The sequence below is a fragment of the Syngnathus floridae genome, chromosome 19, assembly GCF_059516105.1.
Source record: "Syngnathus floridae isolate MCC-2025c chromosome 19, RoL_Sflo_1.0, whole genome shotgun sequence".
NCBI lineage: Eukaryota > Metazoa > Chordata > Actinopteri > Syngnathiformes > Syngnathidae > Syngnathus > Syngnathus floridae.
Window position 1 is genome coordinate 2144776 of NC_142431.1, and position 23607 is coordinate 2168382.

The 23607-nt window shown below is 45.8% G+C and overlaps 3 protein-coding genes across 5 annotated transcripts; 2 read left to right on the plus strand and 1 right to left on the minus strand.

The window, feature by feature from the left end:
* The first annotated feature begins 136 nt into the window (after positions 1-136).
* LOC148381549 (heat shock protein HSP 90-alpha) lies at positions 137-4513 on the plus strand. The gene is made up of 11 exons (XM_088362088.1): positions 137-304; positions 1193-1339; positions 1528-1894; positions 1973-2109; positions 2226-2552; positions 2642-2807; positions 2882-3072; positions 3148-3295; positions 3379-3647; positions 3750-4083; positions 4169-4513. Exons 2-11 carry the CDS (start codon positions 1193-1195, stop codon positions 4273-4275), a joined length of 2193 nt encoding a protein of 730 aa, XP_088218214.1. The 5' UTR covers positions 137-304; the 3' UTR covers positions 4276-4513.
* Positions 4514-4733: 220 nt separating this feature from the next.
* Positions 4734-13603, plus strand: LOC148381550 (serine/threonine-protein phosphatase 2A 56 kDa regulatory subunit gamma isoform-like). 3 transcript variants are annotated; one of them, XR_015854395.1, is made up of 16 exons: positions 4734-4888; positions 5288-5350; positions 6473-6635; positions 9963-10162; positions 10608-10718; positions 10799-10891; positions 10964-11094; positions 11162-11221; positions 11314-11422; positions 11501-11554; positions 11635-11933; positions 12008-12109; positions 12181-12253; positions 12325-12441; positions 12557-13250; positions 13338-13603. XR_015854395.1 is itself a non-coding variant. In XM_088362093.1 (15 exons), the coding sequence occupies exons 1-15, from the start codon at positions 4862-4864 to the stop codon at positions 12689-12691; spliced, it is 1737 nt and encodes a 578-aa protein (XP_088218219.1). In that variant the 5' UTR covers positions 4734-4861; the 3' UTR covers positions 12692-13603. The 3 variants fall into 3 exon arrangements, 1 of the variants encoding a protein (XP_088218219.1); XR_015854394.1 differs by lacking the exon at positions 13338-13603 and having other exon boundaries at positions 12557-13008; positions 13109-13227; XM_088362093.1 differs by having other exon boundaries at positions 12557-13603.
* A 6285-nt stretch (positions 13604-19888) lies between these two features.
* Positions 19889-21792, minus strand: LOC148381551 (thyroxine 5-deiodinase-like). Its single transcript, XM_088362108.1, has one exon. It carries the CDS (start codon positions 21703-21705, stop codon positions 20908-20910), a length of 798 nt encoding a protein of 265 aa, XP_088218234.1. The 5' UTR covers positions 21706-21792; the 3' UTR covers positions 19889-20907.
* Between the last annotated feature and the right edge of the window lie 1815 nt (positions 21793-23607).

Sequence of the window (23607 nt, forward strand, 5' to 3'; positions counted from 1 at the left end):
TTCTGGAATGTTCCTGAACGCCACGCGGTTTGCTCCACCCCCCCTCCCTTCGATGACATTTCCGCTTCCATAGCTCCCGCCTTATTTTGTTGATTGACAGCCAATTCAGCCCAACCAACGTTCGATATTTTGCCGGCATCGAGGAAGATTCCAGAGAGTTCCAGAAGCTCTAAGCTCAAGTCGACGCTTCTCGAACACTCTCCTTTGAGGAAAGGCTATATAAACCAGCTCAGCACTCCAGTTCAGTAATTATTCCGAGCATTTTGACAACGGGATCTACTCTCCCAAAACACAGAAGACCAAGGTAAACTAGAAAAACGTGTTTTATCCTGCAAGCAAAATTATTATCGCTCAATTTTTGCAGATTCATCTCACGTGTAACGAAAAAAATGGCGTGATATGTACTTATTATTTTTAATTATTCGAATAGGTTTTAAAACAAAGAATGCTTTTATGTTTTTATTAGAGATAATCCTAATCCATGCTTTGGTGACTGAATTCCAATGAAGCTGCAGTCTTCGCGTAATATTGTTAGTTAATTGGATTTTCAATTATTTCTTTATCCTTTCAATGTGCTTTATTTATATGCGATAAATATATTCATCGTATTTAAACGATGCTTTTGATAGACGACCACATGGTCCCAGCGAGTGCATTTGCCATACTAGTATTACATGTGACAGTTTTAAAGCGACATGCCACACAGTTTTTATATCTTTACACACAAAAAGTGTTCTAAAAGACGTTTTGCCATATCGTGAATCATTTAAATTTCAAACGAGACTTTCCATTACAATATCTCAGAGTACCTTCTAGAAACTTGTAGTTGACGACTGAATTCGCTAGGTGGTGACACCGAGCTTTAATGATGACGTGTAAAGCAACCGCATGTCAAATCTTACGTCATCCGAGGTTATGAACGGTAGGACAAGGAAATCACGCGGTTAGTAAAGCCTGTTTCATTTAGTAGTAGAGACTTTAAACTATCAAATCAAACTTTTAAAATGACCTCAGAGCAGATTGCAATGGGATTTTAGCTTCAAGGATAGATTAAAGGAGCTGCAGAAGCAGTCTGTTGCACCACCTGCTTTGGGAGAGTTCTCCTGGCCATACTTGTCATCAGGACATATGCTATGGAAAATGGATGAATAATAATTCATATTTTAATGAGTGTATGTTTCTTGTGCTGAAGATGCCAGAGTCACAGGACCATCCAATGGAGGAGACGGAGACCTTTGCGTTCCAGGCTGAGATTGCTCAGCTGATGTCCCTGATCATCAACACCTTCTATTCCAACAAAGAAATCTTCCTCAGGGAGCTCATCTCCAACTCCTCTGATGTAAGTTGGTCCAAATTTGCTAGCCATGTCTGAACCTGTACTTCCCAGCCCTATTAAAGAAAGGTTACAAGTTTGTCCACTAGGTGGCAGTAGTTAATCTCTGTAGCTTTGTGATGAATGAAAAGCTGCACATCAAGAGTTTTCCAAACAAGACTTTGCAAAGTGACAAATGCTTATTTCTCTTCAAGGCTTTGGACAAAATCCGCTATGAGAGTCTTACCGACCCCTCCCAGTTGGAATCCGGCAAGGATCTGAAAATCGAAATCATTCCCAACAAAGACGAGCGTACCCTCACCCTGGTCGATACGGGTATCGGCATGACCAAGGCCGACCTGATCAACAACCTGGGCACAATCGCCAAGTCGGGCACTAAGGCTTTCATGGAGGCCCTGCAGGCAGGAGCAGACATCTCCATGATCGGCCAGTTCGGCGTGGGCTTCTACTCGGCCTACCTGGTGGCCGACAAGGTGACGGTTATCACCAAGCACAACGATGACGAGCAGTACGTGTGGGAGTCCGCCGCCGGGGGCTCGTTCACAGTCATGGCCGACAAGAGTAAGTACATGCCGTCCGTTGGCTTAGCACAGTTTCTTCTCCAAGAAGGTCACTTGTAACCTGGGTTTTGTCCTTCAGTTAATGAACCAATTGGTCGTGGAACCAAGGTTATTCTGCACCTTAAAGATGACCAGATGGAATATGTGGAGGAGCGGAGAGTCAAAGAGATCGTGAAGAAGCACTCGCAGTTTATCGGCTACCCCATCACACTCTATGTAAGTGAAACGGGTAATCATTTTTTTTCCAGGTCGCTAGTTGCCAGGTAGAATTCGTCATCAGGCTCCATCTTGTAACTGCTGACTATTAAATATCAAACTGAATTTTCATCCAGGTGGAGAAGGAGCGTGATAAGGAAGTGAGCGACGACGAAGCAGAAGAGGAGGGGGAGGAGAAGGAGGAGAAGAAAGACAAGGATGAGGAAGAGCAAGATGAAGACAAGCCCGAGATGGAGGACATCGGCGAGGATGACGACGATGAGCACGACAAGTCTTCCGACAAGAAGAAGAAGAAGAAGATCAAGGAGAAGTACATCGACCAGGAGGAGCTGAACAAGACCAAGCCTCTGTGGACGCGTAATGCCGATGACATCACCAACGAGGAGTATGGCGAGTTCTACAAGAGTCTTACAAACGACTGGGAGGAGCACCTGGCTGTCAAGGTTAGTTGTACTTGATAACTTCCCAGATCCAGATTTCTTCTGTTACTTTTCCTGCCAACAGACAAATATTTCTGCTTTTTTTTTATCAGCACTTTTCAGTGGAAGGTCAGCTGGAGTTCCGTGCCTTGTTGTTTGTGCCACGCCGTGCTCCTTTTGATCTCTTTGAGAACAAGAAGAAGAAGAACAATATCAAGCTGTACGTACGCAGGGTCTTCATCATGGACAACTGCGACGAGCTCATTCCAGAGTACCTGAGTGAGTACAGACTGGTTGAATGTATTTTGCCCCCCAAAAAAACAAATCACTGACAGGCTTAATGTCCTTTGCAGATTTCATCAAGGGTGTGGTGGACTCTGAGGATCTCCCCCTGAACATCTCCAGAGAGATGCTGCAACAAAGCAAGATCCTCAAGGTTATCCGCAAGAACCTGGTCAAAAAGTGCTTGGAACTCTTCACGGAGCTTGCCGAAGACAAAGAAAACTACAAGAAGTGCTATGATCAGTTTTCAAAGAACATCAAGGTTGGTTTGGTGGCAAAGTCCACATGGCTTTTGGACTCCTACAGACTTTGTTACTAACACACATTTATATTTCAGCTCGGCATCCATGAGGATTCCCAGAACAGGAAGAAACTGTCTGAGCTGCTGCGTTACTACACCTCCGCATCCGGAGAGGAGCTGGTTTCTCTGAAGGACTACGTAACCCGCATGAAAGACAACCAGAAACACATCTACTACATCACCGGTGAGTGTGCTATTCATCTCTCCACCTTGACGTGGGGTTGAAACAATCGAGCTGATGATTTACAAAAATTGTCTCCCTGTCAGGCGAGTCCAAAGACCAGGTGGCCAACTCTGCCTTTGTGGAGCGCCTCCGCAAGGCCGGCCTGGAGGTCATCTACATGATCGAGCCCATCGATGAGTACTGCGTCCAGCAGCTGAAGGAATTTGAGGGCAAGAACCTGGTCTCGGTCACCAAGGAAGGCCTTGAGCTTCCCGAGGATGAGGATGAGAAGAAGAAACAGGAGGAGAAGAAGGCTCAGTTTGAAAACTTGTGCAAGATCATGAAGGACATCTTGGAGAAGAAAGTGGAGAAGGTAAGCCCAATGTAGTCCTACTGGAGCATATGGCGAGAGCTTTACTGTTTCCTGAAAAAATGGCGGAAGTCCAAAGAGACTTAATACTGGATCTGTTCACAGGTCACAGTCTCCAACCGCCTGGTGTCGTCCCCCTGCTGCATCGTGACCAGCACGTACGGCTGGACGGCCAACATGGAGAGAATCATGAAGGCGCAGGCCCTGAGGGACAGCTCCACCATGGGCTACATGGCAGCCAAGAAGCACCTGGAGATCAACCCCGAGCACCCCATCATGGGCACGCTGCGGCAAAAAGCAGAGGCGGATAAGAACGACAAGTCCGTCAAGGATTTGGTTATCCTGCTGTTCGAGACGGCTCTGCTGTCATCGGGCTTCTCGCTGGATGACCCGCAGACGCACTCTAATCGCATCTACAGGATGATCAAGCTCGGTCTTGGTGAGTACTTCAACAAGCTTTTTTTTTTCTGTGAATCGTGTGTTTTATTATATAAATTCATAATCCTTGTTCCTCTTTTTTTTAGGCATTGATGATGATGATCCTACTCCAGATGACACCCCTGCCCCTGTTGAGGAGATGCCCCCTCTGGAAGGGGATGAAGATGCATCCAGGATGGAGGAAGTGGACTAAAACAACTCCTCATATGTATTCGGTTATATCTCATTAAAGTTCTGTGAGATCACTGTTAATACTGTTACACTTCCCTTAACTTCTGCAGTTCTGAATGTTATAAACTGGTCACTTTTTGTATTTTTTATTTTATTAATGTTAAAGCATTCCATGTGTTTCACTTGAACTGTAAATGCATTGCAAGGAAGCTATGAAACTGTAAAGAGTTGTGGGAACCTTGAATAAATGTTGAACATGATGAAGAGTCTTGCAGACTAATCCTAAAGTAACATTAAAAAAGAAATAAATGACCAATGAGATATATACGTTGGGTTCAACATAACATAAAATGACGTCACTACGTGAATTCACTTTGCCGGTCGCGTTTACACCTCTCGCGATAATGACCAGGTTGGGGGCGGTCTTCTTCCGCCATTGGCATGACGCCATTAACCGCGTAATTGGGTCAACTGACTACCGTGAGCCAATCAGATGCTGAGAACGGAATGAACCGCCTCACACTGAGCGACTGGCAGCGGGCAGAGAGTTGCTGTGGTTTTACCAGTGGAGGATCCGAGAGGGGTGCAAGGGCGGCGACGTTTGTACAATGCCGAATAAAACGAAAAAGGACAAGGTGAGTTGCTGGGGGAACTCATACCAGTTTAACCTTTGGACCATTTTTCACGATTTAATCTCGTGGACGCGAATGAAAGAATAAAACCAGCGGGTATGAAGCTATCAGTGTACCACCCCCTACCACTCCTCATCATTGCTAAAGCCAACTAGCTCGGAGCTATCCGCAATCTGCCAGATTTAACCTAAACGCCCGTTTCTAAATGTCGGATAGGATCATTTCAATCCACTCACACGCCCCTGATTGATTTCTGTCGTGTTTTCTCTCACTCGGGTTGAAATGGGTCAGTTTTGCTGAAGTACCGTTAGCTTGCTTGTTAAACATGCCAGTTGGGCAGGATTGAATTGCCCCCCCCCCCCCCCCTTCCCACACCTATATTGTTTTTCTTTCTTTTTTCAGGATTCATCTAAATCTGGGAAAGTGGGCAAAAGTGGAGGAGGGCAGGAGAATTCACAACATGAGGTGGGCTAGCTCTCGAAGCTAACGCGTTCTTTTAATTGTGGACCATACAAACGTTAGGGACATTAAAACATAACCCCCCCTTTCCAACCTTGTTTTTAAATATTAATATGTTTTAACGATTTAAATGAAATCAATCAATCATGAGTGATCTTTGTATTGCGCCGTTGTATTAAATCCTTGAACAAGAAAGGCCAGAAAATGTCTCTTCATCAATATTAGATTTCACATTGGATGGTGGCCCATAGAACTTGAACATTGAATTGTTTAAAATACACAATGTGTAATTATCTTGACTGTAAACTTGAAGCCAGGAAATCACAGCTTGTAGACTCACTGAGCTGAAGTCTCATAATTGTTCAACTTTGTGACCTAACCACTCCCTCCCACACTCCAACGAAAATGTACAATCTACAAGGAGTTTGTCTTGTGACACAGCAACGTAACGGGACGTACTGTGCTAGCGGAACCGCCGCCGTCTTGTGAACCAACGATGAAAGCATGATCCTAAACGAATGCAATCCCCGCCCCCCCCCTCACACACCCTGATTGTGTGAATCGCACACTTTCACAGCTGCATGTTGCTGAAGTCAGCGCTGTGTGCAACTAAGCGGGGGGCTCTTTGGTGAAGGCGGGGGTTTACGGCTGTGAGAAACCTGCCGCACGAGGCACATCTGTCTGATGGTGCGCAGCTGGCCTGGCCAGATTTGCAGATAACAAAGCTTCTTTTGTACCCCAACGTATCTTGGATGCACTTTGCTGAGGAAATGTGTATTTTTAAACCTCCCGGTATGTAAATTAGAAGCGAAAGACATGTCACATTTCCAGGATTTTTTTTTTTTCGTTTTTAAAAGGAGTGGAACATGCTTTGTATGCCATTTCTGTCTATATCTCCAAAACTATTTCATTCTTTTGGCTTTTACTGCCATGTTTTTTTTTATTTGGTGTATTTTATCCTGTTTGTTCAAAAGGCTCAAATTGACTCGCAGCATAAAGGAAAAAAACCCTACTGTGAACAATTTAGCTGTCTGACTAAATTTGTTTTGGCATTGTGGAAAATGAACAACCGCTCGACCAATATTTCTTTTGTCTGTTTCTCTAAGCGAGTTTTTTTCCTCTCAGCAGAGCTCCAACAGGAAGACCAGCAACAGCGTCCCGCCGACCACCCAGCTCCTCAAGGGCAAGCAGCCGGGTTCCCAGACGCCCGTCAAGAAGGACAAACGGCAGAGCTCCTCTCGCTTTAGCTTGAGCAACAACCGGGAGTTGCAGAAGCTGCCCGCTTTCAAAGGTACTTGATGTTTGGACTCTGAAGCCCAAATCGAAAGCCACCCAGAAGCTTTACATAACCCGGGATTCTCCGCGACTGATGCAATCAAACAGCTCGGCCTTAAATTGCGATTTAATCTACTCCTGCTACTACTGTCCGCTCATTGTACGTTTAAATTGCGGCGTGTAAAAAAAAAACAAAATCTTTAAATCCCTGCAAGCTTGTTATGGAGATGTACAGTGGGACTTTCGCTCCAACATCCGCATCACCCTCATTTTCATATTGAGCTGATGACACACGGAAACAAACACGGGGCGGGGGGGGAACATACACAGCATTGACTTTGCGCTGGATTTATTCCAAGCGTCTATATTTAGTGGTAATCCAGATAAAGCTTTAATTCCGCAGGCCCTTGTGTTGCGCAATGTTAGGGTTAGATAAAGCGAGGCTTTCAGACGCTGTCACTCGGTTCCTCAGAGCGGTTGAAAAATCTTTTGGCAGGTCCTCGCCGGAGTACGCACGGGTAACCTCGTTCTCACGGAATTCCAGCAAAATAGCGAATAAAGAGTGCAGAGAATATCACCGAGGTGTTTTTTTTTTTATAGAGAGCAGTTAAACTGACATAACGCAAAAGCAGGAATGTACGACCGCTCCGAGGCAGTTTTTCCTCTGACCTTCCCCATCGGGACCATACGTTTGGAACTGCAGCTGTTGCCTGGCAACGCGTGAAGAAGCGCCTCGCCGGCGGCTTTTGTGACGTTTCCCCGTGCAATTTTTTTTACTTAAAATCCTGCCAAGCAAATATAAAAAAAAAAAATGTAGACTGAAAATAACAGCGATTACGCACTAAGCTTTTGTTTTTGTTGGGTAATTGGACATTCTGCCATTTTAGGAGATAGTCGCCTCACTTCCCACACCCCGCCGAGCGCTCCCCGCAACGTTATCCCACGGCGGGCTGCTAGATGTTATGGCACCGACCTGCCCAAACAAAGTCCTCGCTTGACCTGTTTTCATTCCGTGCACGTACTCCGCCTCCCGATGGAAACACATGTCAGACAGCCTGTCCCGGGCACTCACCTCCCATGAAAACCCAATTTTCACCCACAACTTTAGCGCAGCCACATTTTAAATCGTAAAACGGAGGGATAGTTGACTGTGTGGCGCGGACCGGCTAGATAAAAAAACATTTGTCGTGTGTGTGTGTTCCCTTTTAAAAACAGGCGCTCGCAGGTTGTTACGGGTGCCATCTGACGGCCAGTTGTTGTCGTTCACAAATAGAACCAACAATGCTTTGACACTTGTTCTGGTTTCATTTGACTTGGAAGCAGCGTTTAAATCAAAGTCGGATTTGAGGAAATAGTTGCCCAGATTGGGTCTATACGGAGTAAATGTGATTTGCCACACAGAGAAGTAAGGCCATTTTTTTTTTTTAAACCCGGGAAGAGACTGAAGGGGGGTCAAAATGACACTGGGCTTCTGTTTGGGAGAGCTTTTTGCTCTCAGCACGTCAGTGGGTGTCTCTCTGCAAATAGACTGTCGCCTCCAGCGCTTGCAACAAAAGGCCATGACACGCTGATATAGAGGCAAGGCGGGGAAGATCAGCTGACTTTTTTTTTTTTTTTTTTTAATATGAAGCACTCAGCTGAGTCGTCCCACCGTCGGTGAATCTATGTTCATGCTGTTGCGTTACATCTCATGATTGCAAAACATAAGAAAGAGGTCTTTTATGCCCGTCTGCGTGGAGCTGTTTTATTGTTGACATAGCTTGACGAGGACTAATTGTGGGAAAATGTGATTGCCATGTGTGTCTCGTTCGAGAAGTTCTGGATTGGAATCTGGCCTCAGGCGTGTGCGGATTTGAATCATATTGCATAATATTTCTCCAATTGACAATGAACGGTTTGATCGAAAAGAATTGGTTTGGGTTAAGTCGGCGTGGTCTCACGCTCGCATATCCTGTGTGGCTGATGTCGACGCTTCCTGCCTTGCCGTTTGTGTCACATCCACCTGGGCTCCTGCTGGGGCTCGGAGACAGCCATCTGTCATGTGCATGCGCGGCAGAAGACCAGAAATAGCGTTTGTATGACAAGCCGTGTCACCTGAAAGCAGACGGCAGGCTCGGCGCTCCTTTTGAGTTTGTCGCCGTTTGAATTTGAGCGATGCCATCATGGTGCACGAATTGCCACCCATATTATAAATGTTTTTTTTTTTTTTTTTCCCCAAACGTTGGCTGATTCAAAGTGTGAGCGTGCAACATTAAAGGAGGTCCGCTCTCTCGTTTTAATTTGTGATTCTTAGGTGTCGAACAACTTGACTACTCTGTTTACATTCCAGCAACTGATGGCGGGCTTCCAGTTTGCATTGAAAAAAAAAAAATGTCGCCGCTTGTTCTACTTCAGTTCCACCATTTCCCGCCCCCCCCCCCCTCGCCAAGCCCTCCCTCAATGTTTATGTATCCCCCACAGCCGGCCCACGTGAATGCTGCCGTCCAATCGGGGCGTCCGAACGCAGGGAGGTGGGTGGGGGGCTCGCGGCTTCCCTCTAGCTTCATTTTCTGCTCGCGGCGTTTATACTAAAATGGAAGCCGGCTCCGCACCTTGCTAGCACCGGGGCCCGCCTCCCTCCGCTGTCCCGCCGCACCTCCTTCATGTCGGGATGCGCTGGAGCAGTTCTGGACGCGCCGGCCTCCAATTGGCCGCTCTTGCATTTTAGAGGTGAGAGCAGGAAATGCACCTAAGTTTGTGTTTGTGCCCGTGTTGCAAGTTGTGTAGTTGTCCGGTGACTTTTCTGAAAGTTGCTAGAGTTCTAAACTTGGCATCCCTGACTTGCGCTAAATTCTGTATCAATTCTCGTGCTATTTTCTCCGCTAAACACTTTATTTATGACCTAGTTAGGGGTTTTCTGCACACGCTCAGTTGAGAAAGGCTCGGCCCGCCGGCTTTTAATATTTCAAGCTCGCAGGAACCCAAGTGCTGTTGTGCAACAGGAGCTGCAGGACCTCTCCACACCTGCCTTGATGTGGAGCCTCCCCTAACAAAAGACTGAATATTATTCCCCAACACGACAATAAGACCTAGAGCTGACTCCCAAAGGCCTTCAATGTATTTGAACTTGCTCTGCTGTACTTTTTCCAAGCCACGAGTGCGTTACCGTTCGGAAATGAAAAGGTGTAGCGGCCGCCGCCACGCTGTGACAGGTGTGGCTCAGCCGCTGCATAATTAATCCACGCTAAATTATTGATTTGTTGAATTTTGATGAGCGCGCTGTCGCTCGCGAGGTGTAGGAGCACACATCAAAATATGAGGAAAACTGGATTTAAACGTCTCCTCCTCTCCCCTCATTGTGCAGATGTTCCCCCGGCCGAGCAGGAGAAGCTTTTCATCCAGAAGCTGCGGCAGTGCTGCGTCCTCTTCGATTTTGTCTCGGATCCGCTGAGTGACCTAAAATGGAAAGAGGTGAAGCGGGCGGCGCTGAGCGAGATGGTGGAGTACATCACGCACAACCGCAACGTCATCACCGAGCCCATCTACCCCGAAGTGGTCCACATGGTCAGTAATGTGTATTGACGGCTTCAAGCGGGCTCTCTCGGATCTCGGCGGGTCGAGGTTGCTTCGTTAGACACGCGCTCGGATGTGCTCATGTTTGGCATTAGCGGCATGGCCGCCTTTGAAGTGAATCAAAGCGCGGCCTCAATGCCGCGTGACGCGCAGCTGCCCGACCGAGGTGCAAATTTGCCCTCCCGGCTCCTCCTCGGTTTTTGCGCGGCTTCGTTTCATCCGTGCGTCAGAACCGATCATCATAAATATGAACCCCTCCGCGGTCCGTCTTTGAAACCCGTCGGCGGCTTTCATCATCAAAAGCGCCGACGGGACAAACACGTGTGGCGCGGAGATTTTATACGCGGCAGGTCGTTTCCTAAAATGGTGTCAAGCTTTTGCACTTTAAAAAAAAAAAAAAATGGTGACGTGGCTTTCCTTTCTCGTTTGTCCCCAGTTCGCCGTGAATATGTTCAGGACCTTGCCGCCGTCGTCCAACCCGACGGGCGCCGAGTTCGACCCAGAGGAAGACGAGCCCACGCTGGAGGCCGCGTGGCCGCACCTTCAGGTGCGTTTCAGCAACGACGGGCACCTCGACGGGGGTCAGCCTCTCGGCTGCCGTTTAAATCCCTCGTTTCCCTTCAACAGCTCGTCTACGAATTCTTCCTGCGCTTCTTAGAGTCGACCGACTTTCAACCCAACGTAGCCAAAAAATACATTGACCAGAAGTATGTAATGCAGGTAAGGTGCGCTCTCGTTAAGCCTCGATTGTCCCCCTTCGCGTTTGATTAAACGGTGCCACTCTGCGTTCAGCTCCTCGAATTGTTTGACAGCGAAGACCCCAGGGAAAGAGATTTTTTAAAGACCACCCTGCATCGCATCTACGGGAAGTTCCTGGGCCTGCGAGCGTACATTAGGAAACACATTAATAACATATTTTATAGGTGAGTGCGCAGTGTTTACTGAAACGCTGGTTTCCTTTTTTTAATTATTATTATTTTTTTTTTACAGATTTATTTATGAGACTGAGCATCATAATGGAATTGCTGAACTACTGGAAATATTAGGCAGGTAAGAAAAGAATTTGGTTATCATTCAGAACGCCGTCCCGTTTGGGATTTTGCTGTAACATTAATCAATTCTTCTCTCCGCAACCTTTCCAGTATAATCAATGGATTTGCGTTACCCTTGAAAGAAGAACACAAGATATTCCTACTGAAAGTTCTGCTGCCGTTACACAAAGTGAAATCGTTGAGCGTTTACCACCCGCAGGTACCTTCAGCGAACGTTTTTCAACTTCCGAATCAAAAGTCGGTGCACTAAAGGTTGTCCCTTCGTTCCCGTGTTTAGCTGGCCTACTGTGTGGTACAGTTCCTCGAGAAGGACAGCACGCTCACGGAACCGGTGAGTCGGGATTGATTTTTTTTGTTGACGACAGTACGCCCGTCCGAACGCTAACGCGAAGACTCATCTGTGCCGAGCAGACCGTCATGGCTTTATTGAAGTACTGGCCCAAGACCCACAGCCCCAAAGAGGTGATGTTCCTCAACGAGCTGGAGGAGATCCTGGACGTTATTGAGCCGTCCGAGTTTGTCAAAGTCATGGAGCCGCTCTTCAGGCAGCTGGCCAAATGCGTGTCCAGCCCGCACTTCCAGGTGGCCGAACGGGCGCTCTACTACTGGAACAACGAGTACATCATGAGCCTGATCAGCGACAACGCCGCCAAGATCCTGCCCATCATGTTTCCCGCGCTCTACCGCAACTCCAAAACGCACTGGAACAAGTCAGCCTCGCCATCCTCACCCGCTTCAAAAGAATGATACGTTCCTCGTGACCACATGCGCTTTGCACTTGCAGGACCATCCATGGCTTGATCTATAATGCACTCAAGCTTTTCATGGAGATGAACCAAAAGCTGTTTGACGACTGTACGCAGCAGTTCAGGGCAGAGAAAAGCAAGTAAGACAGCTGCTTCTTTTTTTTTTGTGATGGTTAGTTTTTGTCATTTACGTTTTGTTGTCGGTCCGCAGAGAGAAAGCCAAATGGAAGGAGCGAGAAGAAGCCTGGCTCAAGATTGAGAATCTCGCCAAGTCCAATCCGCAGGTAGTCAACAATATCACGCCGGCCCAATCGTGAAGGCCTTTTAACAATGGCCGTTATTTTATCTTCCATAGTTTCTGACGTACACTGAGCCGGTGAACTCCAGCGGACCAACGGACATGGAGACGGACGGGCCGCTGCTAGATGACGTCAGCCTGCTGAAGAAAACAGTAGCCGAGGAAGCCACACAGGTAAGGCGTTGGCGCACCAGCGCTCCATCAGACAGTCTGGACTTTGCCCGCTGATATACAGCCGGAAAAGCCAGCGCAGACATCTTCACTCGCCGTGTGTCCTCGCTCGGTTCAGCTGCAGAAAGACCAGCGACGAGAGCGGCCGCTAATGCGGAGGAAATCCGAGCTGCCCAAGGACATCTCCACCGTCACGGCTCTGGAGCTTCACCGGAGAGCAGAAGAGATGTTGACCACGCACGACGGGCACTAACGGGCCACCAATCTCTCGGCCTGGCCAGGCACAACGCATCCGTTCAACCCCCCGCCACCCTCCCTCCCTCCCTCCCCCTTGCCCCTTTTCAACCTCAAGCTGCAGCGGACAAAGCGGCGCTGGGTCGTCACCCATCACCACCTCCTTTTGTGTTCTCCCTTCCTCTTGACTATTATATCTGGGGTGCTGTGCTGCCCCCTTGTGGTCATTGCTCTCAGGCGTTCCGTCTCTTTCTAGATGTCAGGTGCTTTTCACGACAACAACAAAAACAAAACAGTAATGTCAGGATGTGCCCAGTGTAAAATCTTCAAGTGGAGGCAAGTTTTGAGTATAGTTTTCCAAATATTGAAGGTGATGGCCACGCCGACTTATCTCCTGAGTTAAGTTCTGTCAAAATAAAACCTCTTATTTTTGTAGGGGAGACAGGTTGTTAAGCATCAATTTCCTGAGAGGTGCCGCCGCAACGGGGCGGCAGAATCTACCTGACAGTCTTCGCTTCATCTCAGATGTGACCCCTCACCCCCCCACCCCACCCCTTCCTTTGCTCATTGACCCCCAGGTAGGGACGACACTGCTTCACACAGGAGGTATGTTTGTTTTCATTTTTTTTTAAGAAGAGCTCAAACGCGCCTTTCTTTTTTCGCAGTGCCTTTTTTATGACGGGGGACATTTGATCAAGTAGGAATTTTAAAAAAAGTCCTCCAAAGCACACGCCTTGCTTAAAAGCCCGCCGCCCCCAACCTCCTGCCGAATAAACGGGGGGGGTCTCGTTAGAGGTGCGGGAGCCACTCGAACGAACGAAGCACTTCCTGATTACACTTGAACGTTTAAAAACTCGTAAAGAGATCTCGTCGCGTCTCACCCATTTGAACAATCTTGGTTTTGTTCCCACCCGCCCCTGCCCACCCACCCATCCACCAACACCTTTAATCATTAAGCTGAATGTGCGAATTAAAAATATGTCGCCTGTCATCAGTATTGTCTGGTTGCTGTCCTCTCTGGAAAAAAGGCTTTAATAACGGCTCCTTTTTGGAGGCTCTCCCGGTTCCACATAAGCTTTTTTTTTGTTCTCACAGAATGACTATTACAAGTGTCTTTTACGTCTCATACTAAATGGCTTGTACATATGATGTACTATTATTTTATGTTACAAATAAATGTTTAGAGTCCATATTTTGTACAAAAGATCCCCCCCCCACACTCTCCCATGTGTACAGAAGAAATAGTCAAATCGTGGCAAAACAGTTTTTTAACGGTTTATTTTTGTCTCCAACATGTTGAAATCCTTGAAAAAAAATAAGATTTCTTTTTGTGTGTGCGTGTGCTTTAACCCTCCCCTCCCTCCCAAGTGATGTACATCTATCTATATACAGCAAATAAAGAGAACATGTGAGTTTTATATTTTCATCCTAAAAAAACCCTCAATCTGTAAGTCTTATTTTTTATTGTTGCTTCCATCCAGAAATAGTGGATGTCCTTTAACCATTTAAAAAAAAGAAAATTGTACTTTGCTGCCCTCTTCTGGACAGCATGCTCTATTGTCACCTAATTAAATGTTAGGTTGACAAAGTACATTTCAAACAACCACATTGCTACTTTCCATTCATCCATTCGGACAAAATTAAATTTCGAATGTGATCTCATGTCATCTTTTACCACCAGGCAGGAAAAGTCCCCCGACTGAACGTTACTAATGAGATCTAGTCTCCATTTGATCTTTGTCCTTGACACCATTTGAAGGAGTTGCAGCGTGCTGCTTGCCCTCAGCCATTCACAGTCTCCAAATTGACTCCTCCAAGGTCGTTTGGGTTCTCCGTGTTTCATTCATGCGTGAACAAGCAATGTTGGCACACCCATTAATAGTCCCTAAGGCAAAACTATTGATGGTCTTAATAGCGTAAATCTTGCGTGGTTAATCCGATTTTCGCTTGATTATGAACACATTGTTCGTCATTGAGGATCAAATATGTCAGTCGCCGCGCTCGCATCTTTCAACAAAAGGTCACTTGCGTTCATGGTCGTCGCCTGCAGACAAAAGCGCTAAACTTTAAATTTGGCGTATTATGTTTCGGATCAAGCTTTTCTCTCACAGCCCTCCTTTTGACTCCCCCTCCCCTTCACGCTGGTCACGACCGAATATGTCAGAACCTATCGCTATGGAAACAAGGCTCCAAAAAAATCGAAAGTTTTGAAATTTCTAAGGGGAATAAAAAAGGCTTCCATCAATGTGGTACTTTACCTTGCATTATACATTTTCAAGTATGCTTGGTGGCTAAGGTGTGGGGGACAGCATTGAAAGTGTGACTCATCAGTCTGAATCTAATGGTCCTCCACTCAAAAGATTTTTTTTTTTTGATGGAAGCGAAGAATCGAAACGTTGTCTAGCAAGGCCATGCTGACATCATTTATTTTTCTCCTTTTGTAAACAGTCCTCAACGGTGACAGGCAGCTCTGTTTGTACAAGCAAGTGTTAAGCAGGTTTACTTATTGCTTGCACAATTTGTTGGAAATATGTGACACTGCTATTTTCTTCTCATTTTTCAAAACACTTTCCTTGCCCTCAAAACCTCATTTGTGCTGCTCATGAATCGTCCCCCATTGATGGCAGGGGGAAGACCAGCCCCGTGACCGGATGAAAAGATAAAAGCTGGTGCTACCATTCGTGCCGATGCGATTCAATTTATCGGGCAGCATCTTTTTTTTTTTTTCCTTAGGCGCTGGCACGATGCAGCGGCTGTGCCCTCAGGTAACCTCCATGCCAACCGCTGGATTCTGGAACTTTCTCAGACGTGCTGTATCATGTTGTGAAGGCCGAAACATTTTCTTTGACATGCTTTATCTGGGAACTGTCAAAGGAAATAAAACGGCAATTCCCTTGAAAGCGGCCTGCGAGTGCTCAGAGAAGATGATCCATTCAAGACCGCTTGGAAATAGCAGTATGCTGACTTCATGTACTGTAAACACACACAGCGCCGCAGAACTGCCACCATTATTTACCGCCGTGCTGAAAATGTTTGTTTTTGTCTTTTAAGTTCCCACTGGCACTAAGACGTAAGAGGATCTTTCAGGTGTTCACCTCCAATGGCTCCTGAGTGAGCAGATGGAACATTCCGTGACTCCATGCAAGTCAAGTAAGGCCAGGTAATGTAATGTTTACTCCATTTTTTTTTTTTCTTTAGCTGTTCATGTTCGAAGTCAGGCAGAGGAAGAAAATGTGGCGACCCATTTATGGCGAGTGTGCGTGTAAATACATTGAGGACATCAAGCAGCGGGGGCCCTCTTCAGCGATAATGAGTAGGTCGGAGGCTGGCTTCATCCACAATGCTCCTCGGACTCCACCGTCTGGAACACGAGCATATTTAGAGCACCCGGGGAGACACACACACACACTTGCACGTCTCTATAGAGTAGTTACATCTCACACACACACAAGTGACAAAGGTGGAGGTGACGCGGTGGAGACGACTCAACCTCACCTGACTGTCTGGAGCTGAGATACACTTGAGGGATATGAAGTAGAGCAGATTGACAGGCGGGGATAAAGGGCGAGGGGGGTGGGATGACTCAGATGAGCGTAAAGCGCAATGTCCCGCAGATGACCTTTTGCGTGAGCAATGTGTGTGTGTGTTCCATCCTGATGTCCTCGCTTTGACCTGTATGAAAGGCGCCCCCACCCTTGGTGTGTTTCAGGAGATTACAGTGAGAATTCAGTTTTAGGCAATAGAAATGAAAAATCATCGTCAAAAATTGCTTCCGAATATTTGCTTCAATTTGGTGTTTTCAAGGAATTATTTTTCATTTTTCCCCAAATAGTGTTTTGTGAATTTTAAAAAACTTAGCTTAGTTTTTTTTAAATATATCTACATAAATTAGAAAAAAATCAAATTTAGAAAAATTATTTGTTCTCATTTTTAGCAAACTTTTTTTTACATTTAAAATAGTTTAATTTGAACCACGGCATAACAGAAAGATTGAAATTCATCCAAAATAACTGAATCTCGTGTTTTTGTGTGCGAGCATGTGTGTGACCAATACATCAGCAATGAGCATATTTGACATTTCTCTTCCTCAAGCAATCTCTTAAGCAGCAATAAATATTTATATCTGAACAATATGAACACAAGATAACTTGACTCAACATAAAAGGAGGCTTTACAAATATGTAAATCCAAACGACGAATCCCTTTAGTCGATCCACAATAGCGTTTTGTGTCCTTTCTTACTGTGCGAAAATAAGCGAGTCGGGTGTATCGACAAAAAAACAAACCAAAATAGAGCAGGAATGCGGCTCATTTATCCCGAGTGGTGTCTATAAAAGGTCACACTCTTAGCCTCCACGTGGTCAGCACAAAAACAGGAGCGTCTTTCTCTAATTGGAGAACAGCGGCCAACTTTGAGGTCAAGCCGCGTTAATGCAACTCTGGCATCGTATTGATTTTTTTTTTTTTTTTTTCTTCAAGCAACTGAACCTAAGCCATCACTTCCAATGAGATAACAGCCTTGATCAAATTGTCCTGTTACGCTCCGTCAATAGTCACGCAATCCGACTGTTCTCTCCCAGTATCCAATTTCTGGTCCAAAATGGGATGGGTGATTTTGGGGAGACTCGTTTTGAGCCCTTTTCGTACTGCACTTAGTTTTCTTGTTGGGGTTAGCACAGACCAGAATTTTTTTTTTATTATTGGCCAGAATAGAACTCGCTCCCGATCTGATACAATCCGAGTCTTCCTGATGTGTGTTGGCGGGATTTTTTTTTTTTCTGCTTTCACTTTGGAGGTTAACCACTTTTACATACCTCCAATTTTTCATATTTTAACAGTCTGTAGAGCACATGGCAATCCGAAAACACACTCCATCGACAACGCCGGAAAAAAATACAGTTAAACGTCTTTTATCCGGCACCAAGTGGGGACGCAAGTCATTTATGATTGAGAACGTGGCTTTAAAACCACCGGAGTTTGGAGAAAGAAGTCTCCAAACGATATTTAGAAGAGAGGAAAATGTCAACGTGCTGGCCAAAGACAGAAGCTCTTAGCAGGACCTCTCGCACGGATAACTTCCAATTATAATCACTCATCCGACATCATTTCTTTGTAGTAGTTTTACGTTCTAAAGAAGTTGTTGGACGACTCGGCTCTGGTGTCGTTAATCAACGTTGCTGTCTGCCTGCCTTGGACATTCCAAAAGGCAACAAAGTTGCAAAAAGTCTTTGTGGGGCCTGGAAATAGTCAGATAGATCAACTTGAACAATGTTTCTAATGAGATTTTTTTTTTTTTAAATGCTTCCTGCAAATAGATCCTGCCACTGAGCGTCTTTGAACGACAACCGGTCGTGGTACCCGTAAGCGATGGCAAGGCAAACGAAGAAACATCAACGTATCGAAGTGGAAAGTGAGTGGATGCACGGCCGAGCTCAGACTTGCGTCATGTGGAGGAGGATGCAGCCAACCTGAGTCATCTGGTTCCATTCATGAGTGCCACTTGGCTCTCCAGAAAAAAAACAAAAAAGCGGTACCCTAAATGCTTAATTTTTCTTTTTCCAAATTCAATTTCTTCTGCCCATCCACTGTTTGCTTTCCACAGTGTTGTTATTGAGAAGCCGTGCCCGGTGACATCTGCACCAGCAGCTGACACAACTCTCCAGATAAAATGGATCTCATGGCAACCAGGTCGCCATGGCAACCGGGACACAGATGCCACGCTGAGGTGATCCGTGCAATTTGCACCTCCTTTTCTCACGCCCGCATAGAGCCGTGAATGTTTCATCCAGTTTTCACTTTATTTTGGTCGTGTTTGAAGTTTGGAGTCAAGAGGTTATAAACTCGTAATTTGCCGCTGTGGAGAATTGTCACGGCAGCATCTGAGCCCCTTTTTTTTATTTTTATTTTTTTAATATGATGTTTCTACACGCCGTATGACTCACTTTATCATTTTATACATTATGTGCACACGCACAGCATTATTTCCCATTTATTATGAATTAACCCCCCCTCAGGTTACATTTGTTCATTTCATACAACAGAAGCGGTCATGGGTCATCATGACCCGAGGCACATTTTGCTTCGGAAATAAAATCGTTGCATGGCACAAACTTTTCTGCTCCACTTTTAGCCGCTTGGGTTGAAATAATAGCTGCGCAAATTCAGTCAAAATGTATTTTGAAGAATATGCTGACACAAATATCTTTTGTTGTTTTGCAAACACACAAGATTGTTCTTTCAAGTATCTTGTGAAAGTCGTCATGTGTGTCCAAACTTTTATCTTATCTATTTCCAGCGGACACACTAATCATGTGAAACACACGCAACATTGTTTATATATTTTTAAACCAGCATGTGAACTATTCATACAAAATTACACTTTCCCATCAATGTCACACAATGTCTTTTTTTTTTCCTCCCTTTATGCAGTTGCCCGAAAACTAATTAAACAGCAACCTTCAGTCTTTTGTTTACCCTCGCTTTCACAAGCATTTTGTTAATTTTCCACCCATGTTTATGGATTTATGGAACTATTTTTTTTTTTATAAACAAGTCCAAACACACTCAGGGTGAACTTACAACAGGTTACTGAGCGGAGCGCCCCTCAACACTTCAAAGGTCAACCCGAAATAGTGATCTTTAAAAATAGACTTTGAATTGTGTGCATTGAACTGCTTGCATCTGGAATTGTGCGTTTATTTACATTCTGAGCACAAACCTGAATTGACAATTTTTTTTTTTTTACCCGAAACCGATTGAGTCTACTTTTCACTTAACACCATTGAAGCGAAACCGAGTCGATATAAATTAGCGGCGCTTTAAATATCACCGTAAACAACTGCAACGATCTCGCTTATCAAATCTGTTTGCTCTTTGGTCAGCCAGATATTACCAATCATCTGATTTTTGTGTCTGCTGTTTTTTTTTTTTGTGTGTTCCTTGCTCAGCCCTGACAAGACAAAAGTGACAACAGGGCATCTGAGAATTATCCAGGATGGAGGCGAGGGCGTTTGAAAAGTGAACCTCTCGGGACCAGTGCGAATCAGAGCTCGGTAATCCCTAATCCTCCATCCGTGCATGCGTCACATGATCCGTGGTGTGCATTGCATTTTGTTTGCATCTTGGAAATGTTCGACAAATATCCTACACAATCGGTCATCCATGTTTTAATGCAGGCGCCTTCAATTAGGTATCATGAATGAGGTAGGCAAGAAAATGATATTGTCACTTATTTATTTTATACAAAAAATAGGTTAATTACACATCGGCGTGACATCACGTCATATTGCACCATCGTCATCCCCGGTGCCCACGGGGGCAGCCGCACACCCGCCTGCCCACTGGGGTGTCACAAACATCAGTGTCGGTTCTGTGGCTGGGCCGTTGAAGAACTGAACTTCACGCAGACACCCCAGCGTGCCACCTGGAACCCAATCAATCTGTAATAGGCGTTTATAGGTTCTCAAACTGGGGTTCCTGGACCCTCCGGTGGTCTGCCAGCTGTAGCTTGAAGGGACTGCAAAATAAGTTGGAATCCAAGAAAAAAAATTCTGTATCAAACAACTAGTGACAGTATAAAAAAAAAACATAGTAAACCCATTACTCCCTTCCTAGGCTTGGGGCTAATGAAGTGTTTTGATAGTGACGTAACACTCGAAACCGGACTTTTCTGGATAACAGAACTTGTCTTCTTTGGGAATTTGCGTATTCCACAAGAATGTCATTTATTTGTAGAACAAAAAAGCATTTTTTTTATTCAACAACAGTTCTATTTTCTCAGCCAGTAAAGGCTTCCTTCAGAGAATAGTAGGGGTATTAGGGTTGCATAAGAATTTTGTACTGGGAAATTCATTTTTTAAAATGTGACTTTTGGATCGTTTTTAAACTACTTTGAAAAATACCATTTATGCAGAATGGTCCTGTCACGATAATCTGTTTTCTTTGAATAATTGTATGAAAACTTTTTTTTTTTAAATGCACGTTAGTTGGGTCAAATTGGCCCAAGTGATGGGTTGGTCCATCTTTTCAAAATTGCAGCAGTTGTAATGGTTGTTCCTTGAGGGATACGCATGGCAGTTTATTGGGGGGGTCCCCCGCACCCAAATTGTTTGAGAACCCCTGATTTCAAGGAGTAATCACACACATCGAGACGTATATGAAAACACTCCGTATGTGTGTGCAGGCAAACAAAAAGTTTTAAAAAAAGAAAAGAACATAAACAAGGCTGCTCCTGGGTTAGGCTTGCAGCACCGGACACGCACTCATGTCCCTCCGGTACTGTTCCAGCCACTTCCTGAGCTCCGAGATCCGGTAGCCCTCCGGGCCCCGGCCACCCTGGTAGACCACCCTCTGGTCACGCACGATGTAGAGTCTCTCGAAGTAGGCTCCGTAGGCGGCGTTGGACGAGTTGTCCATGTTGTCCACCACCACGCTGCTGCCGGGCACCCGTGCCAGCATCAGGCGCGCGGCGCTCAGCCGGTCCTCTAGGCAGCGGTGTTTGAGGATCTGGTAGGGGGCGTCCGAGCTCACCCAGCCGTCAGCCGGGTGCGCCTCCTCAATGTAGACCACCACGAAATCGGCGATATCGCCGTATTGGCTAACGACGCGCTGGAAGGCGGCCAGGCGCGTCATGAAGGGCGGTCAGGAGCAGCTGCCGAAGTTAAGCACCAGCGGCCGAGTGCCGCGCACGCAGTCCAGGATGCGCACCGGGCGCCGCTCGGGCACCAACACCACCTCCGTGTTGGGCGCCGCGCGTCCCAGCCGCGCCGACTTGAGCAGGTCCAGCTTCTGGCCGTACCACACGGCTCGCAGCGACTCCAGCGTGAACATGCGGTTGGAGTCGGACACGCACAACGGCGGGTCGTCGGCGCTGTGCGGCCGCGCGCCCATCTGGAGTAGCACCTTGCGGCGAATGCACAAGAAGTCCAAGAGCCACAGTGTCACGGCCGCGGCTAAAAAACGAGGCACCAGCAGCAGAAAGAGGGCGGCGTGCCTCAGAGCTCGCGCCAGCTGCACCCCGCCGGAGTCGTGCATGGTGCGCGCCGAGGAACGGACTAGACGGATCCAAGATCCAAGGCAGCCGTCAGTCGCCTCCACACATTTGGAACGGAACTCTCCCGACGTGCGCGCGCCCTCCTTTTATATGGCCTGCACCGTTTAAGTCATCTCCGCCCACTCACATGGTGGGGGATTACCTCCTCTCACCTCGTTTGCACTAGTTTGCGCACACACACGCGCGCTCTTACGCATATTGTAGTCACCATAATAACACACCCTTTTAGATCCATATTCATTACATTCTGTTCTCTTTCCCCAGTGGATGGTGAAGAAGGGAAAAAAAAGCAACTTTGACGTCAACACCAGCTGGGAGCTCCTGAAGCAAGTGTAGGGACGCTTGTCAACGCTAGACGGCGCTGGACCCACACACACAAGTGAAGGTGGGTGGGTTAGTGCAAGCAAGATGAGATCGTGTGGGCGATTCATTCAGTTTGGAGCTCTCATTAAGAAACAGCAAGTGTGCTCAAACATCTTGTTTCCATCTTGTTTTATTTTCAAGACATTTAATCGGAAAAAAAGGGTCACTGCCAGCTTGACTTGCAAATGAAATTCAAATAGAAATGTTCTAGATTTATTTATTCATATTCAATTGGTTCCCAATAAAATAAAACAAAAAATGACTATTAGATATTTTTAGCAGGACAATTTAATTATTTGTAAACAACTGTGCAAAAAATGCTCATGTGTAACTATATTAGGCTAGATTATTTTATTAGATTAAATAAAATACATTGATTCTTTTTTTTTTGTTTACCAGAATATTCAATTCCGTGTATTAGCTGCTGGTTTTTGTAATATTGCATTATTAAAACATATTGAAGTATTAACAATGCCATATAACGTATAGTTCCGATACATTCTTAGCGTTGCCTGGCCAGACCCCGTTAAAACCCACTCACCCCGGCCCTCCCCTCCTTTTTTTTGGTGACATCATCACGCTGATCATCATGTTCTCCTCTCCCACTCCTTTCCTTGCTCGTTCCCTCTTTCACCAGCCACATGTGAGGCATATGCGTCATCGTTCGCCTCCTCCGCCGAGCAGATGGAAGCAGAGTGTGTTTTCGATGTAACGCTTGTCAAGGAATGCCGCCCGGGCGTAAAAACGAGAAAATTTGCCCATGTGTATGTTTGATACAGCCACTCAATCATATGCAAAGTCATTTAAAAACTAAATACCGCAAAGGATATCTCCCATTGTTTTCTTGTTTTTCATTATTGGGTAACAGCGGCAATTAACATATTTTCAATTGTTGACCTCGGCCAATAGAGCAGCAAACTATGTACCAGATGAAAATGGAAGCTTTCTTGTATAGCGCCACCTGCAGGACACTCTTTCTTGGGGACGTGAGGAATGTTGCTTTTTTTTTTTTTAAGAATAGTCGCCTTATGAATAAGTCTCCCAAGCACATTATGTTTGCTTGAAGCCCGAGCACACACACACACAGACACACACATGCGCTCGTCGACACGCATTTAAATGCACTCACAAATCAAATATATATAACATGTTGAGTCTTTTATATGTCTCACACAGTCAATATATTCCCTTTATGAGTAAGTAGTAAATCATTTTTGATTGTAACAAAAAAGATTTCCTTGTAAAAATTGATCGTTTTTCCATAAACCTCCCGTTTGCTGCCGCGTCGTCACTTTTATTTCCCTCACGAGTCAATTGGACGAGCGGGTCTTTGTGATCGAACAGTCGGCTTAATTTTTTTTTTCCTCCCCAAGAAAAAACTGTTGGAAGCTTTCTTTCATTAGATGCTGGCAGGAGACCTGCCTGGGTTCATGTGAGGACATCCCAGAATAGTAAAAGCAGGCTGGAAAGAGCCTGCAGCAAAGCACAGTGTGACAGCGGCCCGGCTCAAACCATTAGAC